Below are 22886 nucleotides of genomic sequence, written 5' to 3'. Positions count from 1 at the left end.
TAGGGTTAAAAGAGTTTTTCAAAGCATATTTTCGTTCATGGGTGGACATTCCTTTCCCCCTTAAATGACTACTTTAATAATACATAAAGTATTCTGTCAGTTAGTTTGCTCCATAGAGTTTTTAACGTGTTATTGGGACTTAAAACATTAAACCAATCATTCTGAACAAACAGGGTTTTTGGTTACAGAGTTTACCAAATTGTCACGTTCATGATGCAAGGATCGCAGTTTCGATCCTTGCCACCCTGCAAGACTCCATTTTATAACTACTGAGTCTGTACCAAAGTGGTGGGAAGATCCTGCCATCTTAATCATCTGTACATAACTGTGTTTTATAAATCCCCGTGAAAACAGGAAATTTCTGAACAACGTTCTATAATGATGGGTTCATTTAATTTTAAGGACCAATTTTAATATCAGAAAACTTTATAAACTTGCTTAAATCTAACCTACATTTTGTGGAACAAATGGAGAATATGGAAATTATGTGGACTTTGTTCCATGGATGTAAATAACAAGATAATATATGTTGACTGCAGTGACACCTTTCGTTTCAGTACCTACTTGGTGAAAGTAGTTTTATGTTCGTTTCCTGGGTAGGGAATGGACATGTTGTGTCTTTAATCTACGTAAGTATATGTATATATAAGCACTGCAAAACGTTTACTATCACTGGTGTTAGCTAAACCATGGTACTATAAAAAGTTAACACTGTATAGAACTCTGCAAGAATTTAAGCATGAATTGTTTTCTTTATTAATGTACAAAAACAGATTAGTCTTAGTATAGCAGTTATTTTTCTTTTTTGTCTTAAAACATTGTTTCTGTTTTAGTTATTTGTCTAGGAAAATGTAACTTCACAGTGAAGTTTTTTTTTCTTCAGGTGTCTGCGGCACAGCAGAAACGGGCGAGAACTCGGATCACAGATGATCAATTGAAGATATTGCGAGCACACTTCGACATAAACAATTCGCCATCAGAAGAACAAATTCACGACATGGCTGGGCAGAGTGGACTGCCCCCTAAGGTCATCAAGCACTGGTTTAGAAACACACTTTTCAAAGAACGCCAAAGAAACAAAGACTCTCCGTACAATTTCAACAATCCTCCATCCACAACACTCAATTTGGAGGAGTATGAGAAAACTGGCGAAGCCAAAGTCATGCAACTGAACACGAGCAGTAGCAGCAGCAACACAGAAGAACATACTACATCTCAAAACAAAGAATTTCCACCCAGACCACCTTCCACGTCGTGTTCTTCGTCGAACAAGAGGAAGCAATCACAGCCTCAGTCATTGTCACAACCTCAGTCATTTCCTCAGCCACAAAACTACTCTCAGATTCCGGAAATAAAAACAGAGCCTCGAGAGCCTTTGCAAGTAGCAGCTCCAGACATTCAGGAGCACAAATTCAATAATATATTTCACAACCAAGAGCACAGGAAAGATAATGGTGACATGGCAGAAGAAAAACCACAAAGTTTGCACCCACCTTCAAGCCCTAACTTCAATATTTCTACAAACTGCATACCTAGTACTACTGAAAATAACCCTTTACCTCGTCCATCCTCACCCGGTACACTTACTTTAACATCAATCATTGCCACGCAACTAGGTCCAGATTCAGTTACAACAACTCATGCAAACATCGGCTCCATGACTTCAGCACATTCTAATATGCTACCTCCGAAACTCACTCCACCAAATTTTACATCACCAAACCACATGCCAACATCGCCTAGCATACTGCCTGTTACTCCAACTTCTAGGAGTGCTAGTCCAGGAAGATCTTACAACAACAATTCATCAGATGGTTTTAGTCATTCTGGCTTGGCTGGTGGCTGTCTTTCGGGAGGTGGAAACAGTAATGGGAGCAACTCTTCGGCTGGTTCTTCTGGGAAACGTGCTAACCGAACAAGGTTCACTGATTACCAGATAAAGGTTTTGCAGGAGTTCTTCGAAAATAATGCTTACCCGAAAGATGATGATTTAGAATACCTTTCAAAATTATTGAGCCTCAGTCCCAGAGTTATAGTCGTGTGGTTTCAAAATGCTCGTCAAAAAGCTAGAAAAGTGTATGAAAATCAGCCACCTGTAGAGACACCGCCTGGTGTTGATGAGACTGGTGCAAACAGGTTTCAAAGAACTCCAGGACTTAACTACCAGTGTAAGAAATGTTTGTTAGTGTTTCAGAGGTATTACGAGCTTATTAGACATCAGAAAACTCACTGTTTCAAAGAAGAAGATGCTAAAAGATCTGCACAAGCACAAGCAGCTGCAGCACAGATAGCTGCTGTTTTATCATCAGAAGATTCAAATTCGAGTACCATAACTGAGCAGAATCAGCAGATACAACCTCAAGCACAACAGCAACAGACACAACCACAACAACCACAGCCTTCAGTGCAGCAACCTCCGAGTACTTTGATGCCAGTATCTTCAGCATCGAGTAATCCAACTACCCCTTCTGGTCCAGTTACTCCCACGCCCAATACATCATTGTTCCCACCTTCGCCAGTTTCAACCACGCCAACACCCGCAGAAAGTTCTAATGACAAGGAAGGCACATTCCAGTGCGACAAGTGCAATCTTGTGTTTCCAAGATTCGATCTGTGGCGAGAACACCAACTCGTCCACATTATGAATCCTAACCTGTTCCCAACATATCCACCTGACAGTCCTTTTGGCATCCTTCAACAGCACGCTCAGTTGCAGCAGCAACAGCAGCAACAACATCACCATCATCAACAACATTTTATTGGCATGGGTGTAGCAGACCTTTCAATGAATTCTTCTGGGACCCCTCCTCATCAGCATCCTCTTGCATCTATGCTCTCAGGGGGCAAAAGAAAGTTTGATGATTTGGATGAGTCAATGGATCGCGATTGTGATCAACCAAAAGACAAAAGACTTCGAACTACAATTTTGCCTGAACAGTTAGATTATCTTTACCAAAAGTATCAACTAGAAAGCAATCCATCGCGTAAGATGTTGGAAAATATTGCGAGGGAAGTAGGACTCAAGAAGCGCGTAGTGCAAGTTTGGTTCCAAAATACCCGAGCTCGTGAGCGCAAAGGGCAGTTTCGAGCCCATGCTCAGGTGATCAACAAACGATGTCCTTTTTGCCCAGCGCTGTTTAAGGTAAAGTCTGCATTAGAATCTCATTTGGTAACAAAACATGCTGATCAGTGTACAAGGGGTGAAATTAATATCGATGCACTCCCAGATGAAGAGTTGAGTATGGAATCAACCCCATCTTTTAGTTCTCAAATAAGTGAAACCATTGGGAAAGCATCATCTAATTTTCCATCATCGAATTCAACTTCCAACATGATGCCACCTCTTTTTCCACCCTTTCATGGTGACATGGAGAATTCCTTGAAAAAATATTATGAAGAATCTATGAAGCGATACATTTCAGAAATTCAGGCTCACCATGCTTCTCAAAATGGTGGAATAAACAAAGAGAGCATGCATACTCCCACCGATCTAAGCATGAAGATAAAACAAGAACCAGCAATAACAGTTTCAGAAGAATCGGGTGGTGGAGGTACTGGTGGTGATGGACCTTTAGACTTGAGTAAACCAGTTGACTTGAGTCGTCCCATGAAGGTATCAATGGACCACGAAATTAGGCAGACCATGCCAGAACAAGGTCCTCTAACAGATGTGAGCGAAAGAAGCATTTGTTTCGAGGACGACAGCTTGTCGGAGACAACAGAGAACATGGACTATGACGAAAGCAACCCGACGTCTCCTGCTTCGAGCACGCAGAGTGGGCAGCAGAGGCACGGGACGCCAGGGAGCGGAGGGAGCAAAAGGTACCGGACGCAGATGAGCAGCCTGCAGGTCAGGGTGATGAAGTCGCTGTTCTCGGACTACAAGACGCCCACGATGGCAGAGTGCGAGATGCTGGGGCGGGAGATAGGCCTGCCGAAGAGGGTGGTGCAGGTGTGGTTCCAGAACGCCCGCGCCAAGGAGAAGAAGAACAAGCTGGCGCTGCAGAAGGTCCTGGGAGGCCCGGAGCAGGGCCAGGACGGGTCCCGGCCGCCGGAGGAGTGCAAGCTGTGCCAGTTCACGTACTCGCACAAGTACTCCGTGCAGGACCACATCTTCACCAAGAAGCACATCGACAACGTGAAGGCGCACATCGAGAGCGGCAAGGCGGACGCGGCGGGGAACAACAGCGACGGCGGCGGCTCCGGCGGCGGCGGGGAGTTCACCGTGCCGCCGACACCCAGCTCCTCGGCGGACGCCCCAGTGAACCCCGGGCCGCCACCGCAGTACTCCACCGCCACCACCACCACGCCCACCACCACCACCACCACGATCAACAACAACAACCAGCAGCAGCTGGCGCAGCTGCAGATGCTGCAGATGGCCGCGGCGTCGGGCCTGGGGCTGTCGCAGGCGGTGAAGCAGGAGAAGGACGCGCAGCACGGCAGCAAGTCGCCGGCGCCGGCGGGCGTCCCTGGGCCCGAAGACATGGCGCTGCTGCACCAGCTGTACGGCCTGGGCCTGGCCGGCTTCCCCGGAGCGGGCAACCTCTTCCTGCACCCAGCCATGTTCACGGCGGCCGGTAAGTGCCCTCACGCACTCCCCTTTCTCAGTTAGTTACACTTTTTGACGTGACAACGTCTTATAAAGCGATGAACGCCGGCTGCACGCACGAAAAAGCATGACTCATTGTCACGTTCCGCCTGAGCCGAGCGTGCGAGAACCGGCAAACCACCGTGCGAGAAAATCTTCTATAATATCAAATAGGATAAGGCGGGCTTTTGAACTAATTGTGCGTGATTATATTTAAACAAAATATTTAAATTAAATTTTTCAAAAACTGTAAATAATATTTAAAAATTAAAAAGTATGCAATTTTACATCAATGTTTTCTTAAGATATTATCACGTTAAATTATCGTCCATAAACCGACTTTACAGACAACCCCCTCCCCTTTTTTTACTCTATTTTTATTTAATAATGTTTTGTGGATATATCGCTTTATACTTATATTCCTTCAATTGATGTTATTTAATGACTATAGTAGGTACATTATACCTACACATATTAGTACAAGAGATTTTATTTATTAATGAATGTATAGTAGCTGGGTTAGCACCAGCCATCTTGGAATTTTTCTATATCGTTTTGGCTATAATTCAGTTTTTGAGATAAATAATAACTTTTGTCATAACGGAGCTTAAATAATACATTATTAGATCTTAATGCCTTGTTACACTTATTCTTTTTCTTTTTCAAATGTTATGATATGCCATGACAACGGATCCCGTGCCATGCCAAGCTATAAATTGCCGTACCGTAGCTATGGCTTCGTATTTTAAAAAAAATCCAACATGGCAGCGGAGGATAGGATGTCAAAAATAAAAAATAAACTTTTTTTATTTAATTTTTTTTTTTTGGGTGGATTGGAAAGGGATGGGGGAAATTTGATTGTGAGAGTTTTCTTTCTTTAAGGAAATAACCCCCACATATTATTGCATTTATTGGCCCTTAAAAAAGAGTGACTATTGACATTGTATCATGTGTAATTATTATTGGAACTGGATTATATTCTTAAAATGTTTTAGTGCTGCCCGTCACAAACCTGCGCGTTTTTCTTTAACGGAACCGAAATGTTAATAATAGTGATTGGCCAGAAAAAGTCAACATTTTATTTGGGTTTCTATTGTCCCTTCCCCTTCGCCCCCTCTAACACCCCCGGTTAAGAGCATCGGGTACTTCATTGCTACCTTGAACGTCAGGGGAGGACAAGAAAGTTGACATAGGCACATTGACTAAGCGCTTCTTCGTCTTGTGACTCGAGAGCCATAATTTTAATTGTGAGAGCAAAATAGTAGTGTTATTTTAAAGATGCTTACATTTATCTGATAAAGAAATTTACAAATGCTTTTTTAAAATTTTACTGTGACACATAAATAAATCCGCACTTTGGAAGATGAATTTTTCTCTTTTTGAAAGAAAACGTAAATGGGATATTACAATGTAATTTGTTGTATTTTCGTTCTTTGAAAGGTCAGCAATAAGTAGATTCGTGAACACTGGCTAATTCTTGACTAGATAATGCTCACAACAAAAAAAGTTTTAGAGGTTGTATTGTATCCAGATTTTACAGTTATTTTATAACTCAGCTTGTCAGTTTTAAACTTGTTGATCTAGCCTAAATCCAGCGTCCTGAATTTAGGAATCCATAAAAAAGTTCTGATCTGAAATTACACCATGCATGTTTAAATATCTTAAACTTAATTTAGAATTAAGTTCACGTATGTCCTGAGTTACGAATTACCCCAGTGAACTCTTTACCAGCCAGTTGCATTATAGTCTATGAAGTTTTATTTTGTCATATATTTTTTGATGTGCAGTCATTTACTATGCTCTCAGTGACAGTACGAATTGACATAGGTTGTGTGATAAGAGTGATAAGAGGAATGTTTGCTATATAGTTACGACTGAAATTGAATCAAAAGGGCGAATTCTCTCCCACCTCCTCCCCCTCACTCTTTTTTTCGAAATTATTTAAGGCCTGTAATAAAAATTGTTATAGTAATCTATCTGATATTTATTAATACATATGAATATGGACTGAAAAGCTAACATGGAGCCTTTATGAAATGCCTGCTGACGAGCGATTATTATTTTTTTAAAAATTGGTATCAGGACTTTCGTGTATGTGTTATCTCTGGTAAAAAAATGGTAGGCCTTTTAGTGAAAGTAGTAATATTTTTTTAAATTTTCTATTGTGAGTAATTTCGTGAATATTCGCAGTAAATGTAACCATGAAAATACTGTAGAACCTAACCTATCTGGAATGTGTCTACCTTCTGTCAAAAATAAAACCCTCTTATCTTTCTTCACTTTCTTACTGAGAAAAATAGTAATTGAGGTGTTTTGCGTGTATCTTATTATTTTCTATTTTTTGAACTGATTTCGTGTTCAGTGAGTAAAATTGATATTTGTGATTGTGCAAACAAATCTTATTTTACTAAAGACGGAATGTGAACTATCTAAATTCTAAAAGCAGCCTAAATGGGAAGTTCTAATGCAGGCCATTATTTATTTTTTTTTGTTAAATGGCTAAACATGAAATTTTGTCCGAACCAAAACACAACATTGTTTCTTCTTTTGAATCACGATTTTTCCCTTTTCCATCATAAATTGCATACCTCAGTAATATTTGAGTGATGTATACAATTTTGTTTGAAAACTTAAAAATTGGTGTTAAAAACTTCTGTGAAGTCCTGTTTTGACTCTTAGATTGCGGGGTTCGATTCCAGAGGAGATTTAAGGCTTGGTGTCATTCAACACCTTGCTTATTTTATTTTTTTGAGAATTTTAATGTAGTTTTTTTTACGATAGCTATATTACTCTTTATGTTTTATCTCAAATTATCTCAACAAATATGAACAAAATATTAAATAAAAGCGGTAAATGATCACCATCATGGGCTTGTTACGTGCGCGACTTTATACAGCTCGAAAAAAAAAAGAGTTTAGCAATATTTTGATGAGAAAATATGTATGTGACCCAAAAACCAATGCATTCCTTTCATCGAGAAATTCCTTTTTCCTGGAGTACGAGCTTATCTAGATGTGAACTTCGCAAGACAGACAAACGTTTTGCCAACATATCAGTTTTCCAGCTAGGCTATATAGCTATGCCTTTTTTTCTTGAAACATCAAAATATAAAATTAGGATAAAAAGGGATAGTTAGAGTATAATTCATCAAATTATGCTACCTTTAAAAATCGTGCCATGTGCAAATTCTACAATAAATTCGCTGTCTGATTTTTTTTAATTGTTTTCTTTATTGTTTATCAGTGCGTACTTTTAAATAAATTGAATCCAAACACACGGTCTACAAAATTAAAATTAACTGGGTTCAAGGTTTAAAAACATTTTATTGGTTTTGTGTTATGTTATATGTTTAAGACTTAGTAGGCGGTATTTTGTAATTGAATTAATAATCATAGAACGTATTTTCTCAGCACATTTTTGTATGATTATTTCTACGTTGACATAAACAAATAAAAATATGCTAAAAAAATCACGACGTTTTGTTCCAGCTGAAGTGCTTCTAGAAGAAAACACAAATGATTCAAATATTTCTTCTAAATAATATGATTATCTCGTCTGTACTGAAACACTGTCGTCAGGAGTTTTATCTAATATTTAATTCAAAAGGAAAAATTAAAAAAAAAAAAATTAAAGAATTTACAAATAGTTAATTTTCGAAATAAATTTCTGTGTATCAATTCTCGGAGCATTTACAAATTTTTGGGCTCACACAATGCAAAATACCAACAAAATATTGTAATTGGCCAAGTTTAATCCGCCATCTGTTTACTCCCTACAAACAATTAACTCAGCAGATAAACACCTTTATATATATTTATATATTTTCATATTATTATTATTTGTAAAGCCAAACAAAGAACATTTATTTGGCATAAGCATTTTTAATATATAATTTTTGGGTAAAATCGTCTCCATCGTGTGTATCTATTGAAAGTATAGCGTGTCTACAAATTGCACTTGGTGTTTTCTTCAAAAACTGAATACTCGTAAAGATGTAACGAAAAATCTTTCGTATACTTTTTTTTTCTACAACTTCTTTGTATCTAATCAGTCTCTACTGAAGACTAAATAACGAGTAAGTACTTAATAAATAACATTAAGAATTTGTCTTGTTCTTAAAACTTGGCTCTGTAGCTATACAAGTTTATGATTAACGGTTAACGATGAATCGTATACACAGTCATATTTTACGGACAATAATAATTCTTACTGATACTTATTAAGTACCAAATCCTTAACTAGACCTGTAAATACATATTAAATAAACATTTTCGCTTTGGTTCGCTTTCAGTAGTTTTATAGTGTTTGTAGTAGCCGCTAGTCACGTCATTTAACCTCTCAGTTGGAGCTCCAAATATTATCCATCTCGCAAACGGTTACGTCAATGACTGACTTGACGAATTATTCAACAAGCGTATTGCATTATGTTCGTGAGATATTTTACGAGGTTACAATCTCTTACGCATCAGGACGTTAGTGAATCCTAAACCGAAACGATGTCATGAATAATCAGCCTTAATCACCTTATGAATTTAGACCTCACAACTTTAGGCAGTATATGTACCTTAGACGCAAAGTTAGTGCTTTACGGGTAACGATTAAACCTGCGCGAATATCAGATCTGTAGTTAGAATAGAATTCGAATGCATATATCAAAATATACTCAACGAATGTGGAATTCGAATAGCAAGAGGACATATATTTTTTCTTTCTAACTTTTTTATTTAAAATAAAAAATCCGATTTAAAGAAAACATTTATATGGTATCGTAATAAGTAATATATTTCACGTAATGGTTATGTTATAAGATAACATAAATATTATAATATTTAGGATTTTGTTCGTATTAGTTAAGTACCTACTTACTATTACCGTTTTTTTACTAAAAAAATTTCAGACTGTTGATCGACCATCATGCGGTTCTCTATATAAATTAATTATGTATGGCTAGCTGCAACAGACCCAGAAATAAATTTTAAAATTGTATGAACATATTTATAATGTAAAACAATGACTCTCTACCTCAAAATAAATAGTTCACAACGTTATATGCAACAGCTTATCTGCACTTCGAATAAATCGCATATTCAGTTTTTTAAATTAGGATTTGAATTCTAAACTGTCATGAATAAGGTCTAGTTTCCAAGGCGTTTGCCTTGTTGAGCCTCAACACGGCTAGTGCAGAGATATGCCAAACCACACGCTGTAGGAACGGCGTGAGACCGGAATAAGACGGACCACAAGTCTACAAGTACGAACCAGCAGCTACTCGAGGTTTTGCCAAGCCACAATCTGCGGGAACGGCGTGAGCTCAGAGTAAGACGGACCACAAGTCTACAAGTACGAACCAGCAGCTACTCGAGGTTTGCCAAGCCACAATCTGTGGCAACGGTGTGAGCTCAGAGTAAGACGGACCACAAGTCTACAAGTACGAACCAGCAGCTACTCGAGGTTTTGCCAAGCCACAATCTGCGGGAACGGCGTGAGCTCAGAGTAAGACTGACCACAAGTCTACAAGTACGAACCAGCAGCTACTCGAGGTTTTGCCAAGCCACAATCTGCGGGAACGGCGTGAGCTCAGAGTAAGACGGACCACAAGTCTACAAGTACGAACCAGCAGCTACTCGAGGTTTTGCCAAGCCACAATCTGTGGGAACGGCGTGAGCTCAGAGTAAGACGGACCACAAGTCTACAAGTACGAACCAGCAGCTACTCGAGGTTTGCCAAGCCACAATCTGTGGCAACGGTGTGAGCTCAGAGTAAGACGGACCACAAGTCTACAAGTACGAACCAGCAGCTACTCGAAGTTTGCCAAGCCACAATCTGTGGCAACGGTGTGAGCTCAGAGTAAGACGGACCACAAGTCTACAAGTACGAACCAGCAGCTACTCGAGGTTTTGCCAAGCCACAATCTGTGACAACGGTGTGAGCTCAGAGTAAGACGGACCACAAGTCTACAAGTACGAACCAGCAGCTACTCGAGGTTTTGCCAAGCCACAATCTGCGGGAACGGCGTGAGCTCAGAGTAAGACTGACCACAAGTCTACAAGTACGAACCAGCAGCTACTCGAAGTTTGCCAAGCCACAATCTGTGGCAACGGTGTGAGCTCAGAGTAAGACTGACCACAAGTCTACAAGTACGAACCAGCAGCTACTCGAGGTTTATGCAAAGCCTCACTCCGCGAGAACGAGGCGTAGTTAAGGTATTGGTTTCGATGTTTGCAACGTGCGGTGTCTGCACAGTAGCAGTGGGTAGTCGGGTGGCGGCGCGCGGGATCACTAATCACACCGCAGCGAGGCGGGTGTCGGCGCAGGGGAGCTGCTTTTGTCGGGCGGGAGCGTGGGAGCGGGCAGCGCCCTGCGCCCGAGGCCTCGCCAATCCCGCCCCGCCCCGCCCGTGTCCCGCCCGAGCAACACTGGCCAGTTCCCGGTGCTCCAGGCCACGCCAGGCCGCAGGGCGGTGCGGCTTACTCCAGCCACCACAAAGTACCGCAACACGGGGAAAATAGATTCAGAGCTACGAAAGTTCGCAAAATTATATTTTAAACATGATAAAGCATGACAAATTAGAAAATTTTCTTATATTGATAGTTCTAATACATTGTCCCATGTATAGTTTTGTTTTTCTGCTATATTATGTTGATAATTATAATGTTAAAATCTTTTGATATTATTAATCCCTCTGATCGTATCCACCCCTTTTTACGGTAACATAACCGAAGGATTTGTTACGTTAAAGTCCTGAAATAAGTAGTTGAGACTCTGTATTTAAGTCAAGAAATTGTAATTTCTTGCAGCCGTATAGAACTTGAATGATGTTTTTTAACGCCTCGAGAGTGTGTCGGCTTTAATAATTTGGACTTTTGTAACGCAAATGTAGCCACGTTTTTGTAAATATTTGATGTACTTCCAAATATGTTTAATTTTAAATATTCCATATAGAAATGACCCTGTGATACTAAACAAATTAAAGGAAAAAAATTATATGGTCGTGAAAAGTCCTCAAATTCGTTCACCAGACGTTTCCATCCAGTACATGGTAGCAGATGTCTCCATCATCACTAGATGTATTCGAAGAATCCGGTTGCAGCATGCGTTAGTGAAATTATGGCAGCGACCGCACAATTGTCTCTTCCCAACATGGCGGTTGTAATATGCCCGGGGAGACCAGAATTTCGCTACGCGCCTTGCGCCACCTCCACCCTTGAGACGCGGAAAGGCGCGCGATGCACCAGCTAGTTTCGACCTTATCGACATACAGACGTCCGTCCTTGTGGTATACCAAAAACATGTATGGGTGTTGATGGTGACTTATTGCGAAAAATGTTTTGCACCAACATGGTTTTCAGTTCGCTGTAGGTTCTTCATACTATAATGGCCGCGAAAAATATTTAATACAAGGCGTTTTTATTTTAACTTAGGTATACCAAAGACGTTCTATATTGCACTGTATTATATTCATTGGCTGAGACAAGATTGGTACCTACTTATTTCACCGAGTGAAAGCAAGAAAAGCAATGTTACAAAAAAAAGTACATCAAAACGTATGTCAAAATTATAATGGTTTTACTAGCAATAAAAGTTGCGGAATATATACAGATAATATACGTATATATTATCCGTGTGGTTTGTACTAGTAACATTTATTACTTGTGTGGTTGCTGAAAGAAAACCTACTACGTTATGCTTGCATGAATATAAAATATATATCTTCAAGGACGTCGTGCCAAGCTGAGAATGAAGGACTCGTGGGTTTGAGTACACCGCCAATAAATATTAAATTATTTAAAACAATTTTAATGTACTTCCTATAAAGACTGACAGTGCTAATATTAGAGATACTGGTAGTTAGTGCCGAGGCAAATATAAAATATGGCTGCTTGCGGTGATTGGTCGCGCTACCAGAGAAACGTCGGAGGGGATTGCGGTTGGATTGGTAGCCGAAGGCATAGCCCGATCATGGTTAACGTGCTGTCAATTGTTTTTTTTTTCGTTACTTAACTAAAACTAAGTGTGTTTTTTGAGGGACCTATGTGCGTCTCAGGTCTAATCACTCCAGGGAATTAGCCATGCATCGAGTGCTTTGTTCGGGGATTGGCCAGCCACGGAGAGATAGCCGCCACGGCCGACTCCCCTATCTTACTAGATTAAAACCTATGTCAAGTTGGGTCCAGGTAAAACCTGCATAGACACCGGGCATGTGTATGGTAACACAGGGGGAAGAGGAAGGTATGGATGAAGGGTTGTTCGAGGCAGAGGAGAGGCAATGTGCTACATATACCACGCAGGGTCGGATGCTAGGCCCGTTTACATGTTCTGTCCGGGACTATGGCGCATGGTGGTGGGTGGAGGTAACAGCAGCATCTGAGCTCCCGGATTGATTTTTTTTTCTAACCTAACTAAAACTAAGCGTATTTTGGAGGGGTCCGGGTTAGGGGAGAGACCTAGGTGCGTCTCAGGCCAAAGCCTATACGCCTAGTCATTCTGGGATTAGCCATGCAGGGAGAGGGTCACATGCATCGTGTGCTAGGAAGGGATTGGCCAGCAATGGGAACGATTGGCGCCATGACTAACTACCCTCACTCTTCAAAATCTAGGCTATAACTAGAGATTGGTTGGGCCCAGGTAAAACCTGCACAGACACAGGTCAAACCCTGGGCGCATTCATGCGGGATGCAAATTGGCATGCGTTACGTGCAGGAATTTACAGGAGACAGAGGATGGTCCGGATGAAGTGTTGGACAGAGTAGAAAAGGGTCTACCATGCGGGGGTTGGGCACTTGGACTCATGGTCTGCTTTGAATTTTATTTGTATCTGGAATATTTGACCAGGGACGCAAGTGCCCCTGGTGTTGAGTATTTACACTGACCTGAGCTCCCGGCGTTTGTCTTCGGGCGGCGGACTCGCCCGAACATGGCCGAGGAACCACGAGAGAGACAGGCCGAAAAGCCACAAAACTGAAGGCTCTCAAGAAATGCATTAGGCGCGCATGGACCGCCACTTCGCCACCGGGGTTTCTCGCTCGCTCGCACGCCGGCCCCGCAATACGCGTCCATCTCGCCTCATTGTCGTTGTCTCTCCCCCCTCCACACCCCCCTTCAGCTCATCTCCGTTGTGTCGGTACCTTTTGAGGCCATTGTCGATTCTTTTCGGCCCGCGCGCGGCCTAACCCGTGGTTTTTTTTCCCCCTTACCTTGTCCCGGAGAAGAATTCTTCCGCCCGCAGCGGGCAAAGGAAGATTCTGTCCGGACCGAAGGGGACTTTAAAAGATTTTTCACCTCCCGGCCATTGTAGCGCGGTCGGTGAAGATGCGTCGCTCGAGGGAAAAGGAAGGGGGGGGGGGGGATTTGGTTTCCGCTTACAAAACCCCTTTTTAACAATATATTTTCATCGGCTACCACGGTCTTTTCGCCTTCTTTCGGAGGCGTGACATCCACTCCCCCCCCCCCCCCCCCCTTTTCTTCTACCCAGACGTCGTCTGTTGAGGCGACAAAAACTCCCGCCGCGCGCCGCTAAACTTCGCTGGTCTTTTTGTGGAGCGATTAAAAGTCGTCTTTCTCCCCGGAAGGACAATGCCTTGTGTGCGACGCGACCCCTGGAAAACAGGCGACATTGTTTTCTCTAAACTGGAGGTGATTCCTCCCCCCTGCCCCTCTCTTTTTTCCAGTAATCCTCCACAAAACCACCTCGTTTTCTGGAGCTGTCTTTGGTTTCACGGCTTTTGTCTCTTTCCTTTGTCCCCGCTTTGTGTTTAGCTCACCGAGCGACGAAGAACTCGCAGGCAGTTAATACCAGAGTAGCTCGTTACTGCACCGGTCAATTAGTCGTGGCAACTGCAATTGTTTTTTTCTTTCTTTCGAATGTTCGGCTTTGTGTACACAGGACATTTTTGTAACATAATTGAAATAATCATGTAGCGTCCACAAAGTGGTTTTTAAAAATTGCCATACTATAATGCTTTCTGGACTCTACAAATCAATTATTCGGTCGTTATAACATACATATATTGTTTTCGGTATATTAATAACCACGTTTACTTGTGTAGGTAATTTTTATCAACACGTCATTGCAATGACTAAAATGATTAAGGAAAAAAAACGCACGACAGAAGTGAAACTTGTTGCTTAATGTATTATTAGGTATAGGAAACATAATTATATTTGGCTGAGGTCGGACATCAAAAAAATTTATTCAAGTATGCGAGCGTTTAACACTGCTATTGCGCAAGTATACAAATGTGAATGTGTGCAAGAGCACAAGTAGGTATGTAAGTATGCATGTATACGAGTATGAAAGTTTGCATGTATGCGAGTGTGTAAGTATGCATGTTTTATTTCTACCTCTCCCCTGCCGGCTCCTTACCGGTTCCCCAACCACGTAGGCCTACCTAGCTGTTCTCCTCATGCGATAGGAATTTTTGTATAATTTTTTCTTTTTTTTTTAACCCCACAAGTCACCTGGGAAAAAAATAGATTTTTGTAAATTTGATTATTTATATGAAAACAACAGTATCTCTTCAGAATAAGTGTGTTGTCCCTGTACCTCAGATATTTAAAGTCATTTGTAAATCGTTCCCTTAATAGCTTTCCAGCGATTACTGTGCGCATAATAAGCATGATACAGAAAAATTAATTCCAGTCATAGAATAGGTATTCGCTTATCTTTTCCATGGTTTAAATGAATATATGGCTGAATAAATCATTAATGAAAATTTAAAATTTCAGCCAATTTTCGTAAGAAATACTCAAAATCATCTCTAAAAAACAACGTATTTCATATATGCAAATAATAACCATAGTCATGTGTTGTATAAATTCGCAATACAAACTATTTCTTGGCAACTGGTTTCCAAAGGAATATTTTGTAAAACTACATTTTTTTTTCTTTGTGTATCCACTGCTTGCCCTGGATAAAATCTTACGTCATGAATATGGCACGGTGTCGCATTTGATGATAATTACGAAGAATCGTGCAGATTGTCACACACACGATGTTACACTAAGTGAATACCTGTTTAAAAATATTTCTGTCAGAACAGCAAATGCAAATACGTATCGAGTTAAATTTAGGAATAGCCTTTAAGGCGGCCGTCTGGTCGATCGCATGAGCTCTATATTCCTATGTTTTTTATTTACTGTATTTTGGATCAGTTTTTCTAAGAATCTTGGTTAAGGGTGAAAAATTTTTTACTGTATGCCAACCTTTGTTTCGAAAAATATTCTGTATTCCTAAATACTGTAATATTTCGGTTTGGAATTTCATTTGAATTCCCGTCACCACTCACCTCACTACTTGAGTCGAATGAACAAAATCCTGGTTTCTATTTGAACGACCCTCGTATTTACTCGAAAAATACGCGCCTCTTTGATAATTGCACAAGACGTGGAGACCTACATGTAAGTTTGCCGGCCAGAGTGCCGCTTGAAACACATTCAGCATGTGTGTACTACACTGTTAGAATGATTAACTTACAGTGAGCATGAAATCACGCGATCCACCACAAAGCACTGGTAAACCATTTTAAAAAACTAGTACACGTCACAGTAAACACGCTCAACGAAGATCCAGCGATGAACGCTTCGAAAATCCGAGGTACATTATTCGGTGAAAAGTTCCGTAAAATGTAGTTATTTTTCTTCTTTCCACCGGTTTTAGATACCACTGACGACAGCACAGGAGCTGTTGGGCTCAGTTTTCTCAGTCCCACGCACTTCTCAGGAACAAAGAAATATAAGATACACCCCCCTCCCCCTCCTTTTATCCTTCGGCCGCGGCTCCGCCGAACAAAGCAACTCTATTAACTTCCTTCAGGGACGCCGCTACCTGCCCGAGCTGGCTACCGTGCATGATCTTCGTGAAATTTTCCCCCCCTCCCCCCCCCCCTTCAGCACAACCAGCGATGTCGCTGTCTTCGAGGGTCACCAATGGTAGGAGTGAAAACAGTAAAAACCGCGACCGTCAAAGACCAATTTGCCTTTCCTCCGCGGGGCCATCTCCCCCCCCCCCCCCATCTTACCAAAAAAAAATCAGTTTCAGGTGGTGGGTAGAACATTTTTGATCAACCGCCCGAGGTTGGGAGGGGGGAGGGGTGAATGGAGGGAAGTCGTCGTGACCGACGAGTTTGGTTCGTCTTCCTCAACCCCGCTCTGCTATCCGTCGCGGCACCTTCGACGCGCTTAGAAGTCCGAAAAAGAAAAGAAAGAAGATGCGTGGAAATCCTGGTCATGGAGATTCGACTGGTGATAAGTTTAGAGTCGGTTCTGGACATTTCGACTAATTGTTTTATTTCTATATATTTTTTTACTTATTTTGTGGTGGGGGAAAGTTTAGAAACCCCGCAAGGCCACTTACCTTCGTGGGGATATTAACAAATACACACTAAATAAAATATGAAAACTCTAAATAATTTTGTTGTTAATTCTGTATACTTGCGGCTTCTACAAAATAAAAATATGAAAATATGCAATGTTATTTTCCAGCATCTTACATATCCACTTCATGCTTTTGTAAAACGGCAATAGCATTTTAAAAATAGTGTACCGATTGTTTTCAGTTTGAATTGTCTTGGTAAGTTTAGCAAACTTAAAAATAATAAATGACGTTTTGCGGGACAATACAGTCGAAGTAGCTTTAAAAAAATGTTTAAAAAAAAACAAAAAAAAAACCACTTATGCAGAACTGTCTCAAAAATAACTTTTGAAAATCATCTTAAGTGCGTAAGAGAATTTATTTACAAGTAATTCACTACATTTACATATTAATCTTTTCTAAATAATCAAGTCAATGGTCATGATTTTGATAAAATGTTATCGACTTCAGTTCCCATCAAACCGGTGGATTATTAGGTAGAAAAATGGGTGCGGAGGTGTTTTTAGTTATTTTTATCAATGGTTTTTTTTATAACGAGTATTAGATCTGAAAGCCAGGATTAACTTTGAATTTATTTTATTTTGATTAACATTTAAAACCGTACATTCGGTTATAGGTATTTGATTGAGGGTAAAAAACATTTTACGTATTATAGTAAGTTTATCCACTTCGCACCGGAACTCTTCTTCCGTAAGAAGTGGCTTGGCGCGCTCTCGCAGGCATAGCGACCCCCCCCCCCCCCCCCCAAATCGCTCCTTAACTCCAGACGTGATGCTGGCGGGACGCATCCTGTCACAACAGGCCTCAGGGATCCGAGAGCCATTGCGCGTGCGCAGCTATTCTAGCCTCGCAAGCCCCTGCTTCAATCACCCCTTCCCCGGGTAAGGAAGGGAGGGGGGAGCATTTAAAACGTAATTTATCCCCGTCGTTGCGGTAGTGTAGGTGCCCCTCCGTCCGTACATACATATATACCTATATTTTTTTTCCTTTTCTGTAGCCCGCGCTGGAACTTCTGAAGTCGGTCATAGCACGTGCTCGCTTTCTCTCTTTGGCATTAACCGCCAAACCCATTCAGAAAAAAGAAACGAACCCCCTCCCTTATTCGTCCCCCCCCCTCAACTTGAGCGCGTGTGCATAGGCAAATGCGCTCGCGCCGGTGTATGCAAAACCACGCGTCCCGACAGAGAACTCGCCACCTCTTCTCTTTTCAGCGACCGCCAGCCCTTTTACTCCTGCCAGGAACAGCTTCATTATGCATGAGGGTCGAGTTGACCCAACTTCCCGGTATTTAAATTTCCGCCGCCCTCCTCGCCATGCATGGCGAACCTCGTATGAATTATTTTATTTTTTATTTTGTTGTGTTGGTTGCCTGGAAAATAGCCTGGGCGCACTTCCACTTGCCCCCTCCCCCCCCCTGTACCACGTACCTAGGGCGTGTGCCCAGCGCATGCCCAAAAAATATCTGCATATGTAACCTCCCTTCTGCCCCCCCCCCCCCCCATTAGCATCTCTACCCCACCCTCAGACACGCATGCAAAACACCTCCTTTTTTTTTCTTCCTCGTCTTGCACGAGGTATATAAGGAACATGAAAGTGTGCCGAAAAGGGTTGTGTGTCCTTGTATAGTAGCTAGCGCATAATGTTGTCTTTTCTTTTTCTTTTTTTTTACTTCCCTACCTCACTCTACCTTTCCCTCTGTCTGTCTCTATCATTGGTGTTTCATTCTTGTACCCACGGATTTGACTATGAATGCATTGGGGTGTTATATAATTTGATTTTTTTTTTCTGATGTGTAACATCTTAGCTCTCGGTATACGGCGTTTGGTGGGAGTAACTTCGCGAATGCGACGGACTTCAAGGAACGGAAATGTGTAACAACCACGGTGCTGCCATCTGTGCCGGTTGGCGCGAATCAAAGGGAATCTTTATAAACTTTTTAAATGAATTTTAACAATATGGCCAATATTTTAATAAACATCCCTTGTTGAAAATCAGGTCCGAAACCGAGGATATCGGAGCAGTTTCATTATATAGTTTAAAATTTCTGTCTGCTAGTAATTAAATAGTCGAAGTAGCTGCTCCGGCAGAGAATTCTAGCGGCGGGGAAAGGCAACTAAGTGTCATTCGCGTCGAGAAATGTATCTGTATGTTTTATCACGCTCGGCGTTATTTTTTTAAAGAATTCTACGTAAAAATTTCGTGCCGAGTGTAAGTATTTGCGACATTGAATTCGGCTCGTTACCGAGGTTTAGATGTTACACATCAGCTACTGGCGAGTACTTGAAGACTCGCTCATATATATATAGCTGGGGAAGTACTTTTAGCAAATGGCAAATAATTACGTTTCAGAGAAGTCGTTCTAAGGAGAGCCCCGCGGTACCGACGGCGCGCTCCAAGAGCCGGACCTCCCCTCGTCCGAGCAGTGAGCGAGTGCGGGGAACCCCCGGTCCAGTTAGACGCACTTTGAGACGTGTAGCTCGGAAGACTCGGTTACACTGGGTGCTGTGTGTGTGTGTGTGCGCGCTCCCCGGTACAGGTTAACACAGACGCTCTGTACAGGTACCTACTGACTAAACGTGTTCACCAGCGAACTGGCTGTAGCTCACTGTGTGCCTCACCAACATTTTCAACAAACAATTCTTTTTTAAAATTTTCAATTTTTTTTAAAGAATGTTTCTGTTTTTTTCTTCTTCTTCATTTGTACAGTAATTTTATTTATTTATATTTTTTTTTGTCAAGCATAATGTTTTAAAATCCCGAAACAAAAAAAAACCTTGGACATTATAATTATTTTTTTTATAATTTGTTATTTGCTTACAATGTTTATATATGTAGATATGTGAAATGCAAAAAAAAATTGTTAAATTGAAATATATATTGGTAGAATTATGACAAAAAAAGGGAAGGTATTCTTTACCTTCCAATAATGCCTCGCATAGATAGTAAGTTGAAGTAAATGTGTATAAAAATTTATTTCACATTTGTTTGTTTGAAAATTAATTTACCTTCTTTAGAAAGAAGCAATCTAGCAATTTGTGTAGAATAGGTTTATTTGTTTTGTGTATATGTTTTTTTTCTGTTTTGCTGTCAATTTTTGTTTATGTAGCAGTTAAAAATAAATCTTTTCAATTCAAAAGTTTCAGTTTTTATTTTCATTTTTAAAATTTCATTTTTATTTCCTCCCATTATTGTTGGACATGATTAGACACGCATGCACTTCCCTCAGTAATGTGTTCGTTGCGCAGGCAACACGTGATTACAGCCCGTTCCGTTCATGGCGGCGGCCATCTTGCCCGGCGGGGGCGGCCATTTTGTGCGGCGTGGAGCGTGCATAATGCGCACCCCAAGGCCCCGTCGGGGGGGAGTGGTCCCGTAATAGCTCATTGGCCGCACATGGGAGACGGGCTAATAATTCACTCTTCTCTTCTCTTCCCCCTGCCTCCCTTGTCCGTTACTTTCGCTCTCTCTGTTGTGTGGCCTTCGGGGACACGACACACCAGCAGGCGCAACGTTCCCCGACCATCCGCTGGGACGCTGCAGGCACACTAGTTTATTATTTACTTTGATTTATATTTTATACTAGCTATGCCCGATATGTGTTGCTATGCATCTTCAATTTTTTTTATTTTTTTTTGTAATTTGATTGAAGTAGGTACACACATAAAAAGCATCTATCTCTATCTCCCTATATAATCCATATATATATCCATATATTTACAAATCACTCTATTTCTCTCCATGCATCTATAACTCTAACTACATATCACTATATCTTTATCTCTCTACAAAACACAAGATGAACACACAAACATTCATACCTATATATAAACATTTACCCATCAATATTTTTATTTATCTTTTTACCTGTTAAAGGTGTGACATAGGTATATAAAAATACGTGCGTATTAGATGCAACGTTATTTCAGAATTTCAAAGCAATCTGTGAAGAACTCTCGGAGATTTTAGAGTTTGAAAAAGCGAACATTTATCTTTTTTTTTTTATTTGTACGGATACATAGTTACAGCCTATGTCGCGTAACTTGCCTGAAACTTAAACAGTTCTCAAACATTACTGCCAGTGGTTCACGTATCCTTCTGCCGCAGTTGTTAACAACTGAAGTATTGACCGGGAAAAAAATTAGCGGATTCATTTTCAAATACATGCCCCGTCATACTGCTTCTGTAATTGCCTCACAGTTTATCTGAACGATTCTAAGCCAATGGAAAACCTTCAACCACAGAATTACGGAATAGCAAGCATCTAAATTCACAAATCTCACGTGTCAATATCCAATGAGCAGGTGGCATTTGCCCGATTATTTAGGGGATTGTGAAGTTCAGCCCAGAGGTCGTTGAAACACCGAATTTTTCCAGTCCCTAGTTACCGGTGTCCGCTGACAGAACATCATGTGTTGCTTTGCAAGAGAGATTTGGGAAATTGGTAAGCCTACCACCAGCTATTAGGAAAGGATACAGATTGAGAATTAGCCGTCAGACGTGAAGCAGTTTGATTAAATTTGTATCAGCTGTTCTAGCCTGATTTTATAAATGACTGTTGTTCAGCCGCTGGGAAGAAAATTTGATCAAAATAGTACTGGTTGATATGTTTATATATATTAAAAGTCCAAAATGAATCTTCATAATACAAAAGTAATGATATGCGTTGTCATTATTTTCCAATTTAACCTCCAATACATGTACAGCTGATATATTTGTAAACAAACGGCTGCCATATTGGTACGTGTGGTACACTGATGATATTCCCCTCTCCTTTTGGCTTCACCCTAGCGTCTGAAATCAGACCTTATGCTCCATCTGTATATTTCCCTAATATCTGGTAAGCCTACCACTGGTACTTACTTTGAGAACTGTCAAAATGGAGGCAAGTAATGCGACAGACTTAATTGAGACTCTAAGAACTATATGTGTTTCTAACACGCATTTCCCCTAATCCATTTTTTTTATGTGGACTGAAACTGAAGTATTTTTGCTCGTTCCAACGGCCATTTTCCCTTGTAACCACGACGACTGAGCGCTCTTCTCCAATACCATCTGATAACGAAATCCAAGGGGTGGGGCTCTTTCAGATTGTAAGTTTAATTTATCTCTTTCTACCCTTCCCCCTCTATTCCCTCCCCCTTCTTTTCTAGATTACTCCCTCCACCCTCCTGCCATTCTCTTGGTGGAGGGATGAAACATAGTGACACACATGGGTGCCATGGAGTTTTTTATTTCATCCCCACCACCCTTAACATAATAATGTTAAAAAAAAACTATCCCCCTTTTTTTCCTTAACGGGAATCTGTCATACACCCACCCTCGCCCGAGTCCCTAACGCAGTTTCCCCCCTCGTCAGGGAAGAAATGGGAGGTTTATGGAAATGCTTTTCTGCGTAATCCTGGTGCGTGTTTCAAACTTACATCGTAGAGTCGGGGATAACACGATTCCTGAGCGGTGCCGCCCGCGGACATAACAAGAAGACTGGAAGTATGGCGGAGCTACGTGTGTGGTGGGTTTGGAAAGCAACCACCCGTTAACCAGGGAAATAATTCTTGTAATAGCCTAGAACTTCTTCCCAAGAATTCTAATCACTGACAAATTATTATTTTTTTGTTAAAATCTTCATGTGGTTAAGAAGTAAAATACGTTTGCTGTGCTAACATTGTAAATTACCTACCATACACGTTGTACTAAACAATTCCAGATGTTTTTCTATAGCTTATAATATACATTTTTTTTTCTTGGATTTGTGATGTACTCGTGGGAAGTTACCCTGAGAATTATATTGACAGCTTGTTCTTTTTCAAATAACATCCCCTAACCGTAAACCAAATTCCTTGCTATCGTAGTGTGACTTCTGGTAGCATCGTTTTGTTTCACTTGCGCGAGAAATGACGGCGGTGCTGTGGAGCGAATTTTTTTTGT

The 22886-nt window shown here is 41.0% G+C and overlaps 1 protein-coding gene across 3 annotated transcripts in view; it reads left to right on the top strand.

The window, feature by feature from the left end:
• The window catches only part of LOC134538456 (zinc finger homeobox protein 3-like), a 310779-nt gene that overhangs the window by 85874 nt on the left and 202019 nt on the right, over positions 1-22886 (top strand). For 2 of the 3 annotated variants that reach the window (XM_063379781.1, XM_063379782.1), the window contains exon 4: positions 884-4580. In XM_063379781.1, the coding sequence (XP_063235851.1) occupies positions 884-4580 (3697 nt within the window). Of the gene's footprint in view, positions 1-883; positions 4581-19310; positions 20008-22886 lie in introns of those variants that run through there. The other variant, XM_063379783.1, reaches the window with a different exon arrangement.

The sequence above is a fragment of the Bacillus rossius genome, chromosome 13 (assembly GCF_032445375.1).
Source record: "Bacillus rossius redtenbacheri isolate Brsri chromosome 13, Brsri_v3, whole genome shotgun sequence".
Lineage (NCBI taxonomy): Eukaryota > Metazoa > Arthropoda > Insecta > Phasmatodea > Bacillidae > Bacillus > Bacillus rossius.
The sequence above is the reverse complement of the archived record's forward strand: the minus strand, read 5'-3'. Positions and strand labels throughout refer to the sequence as shown.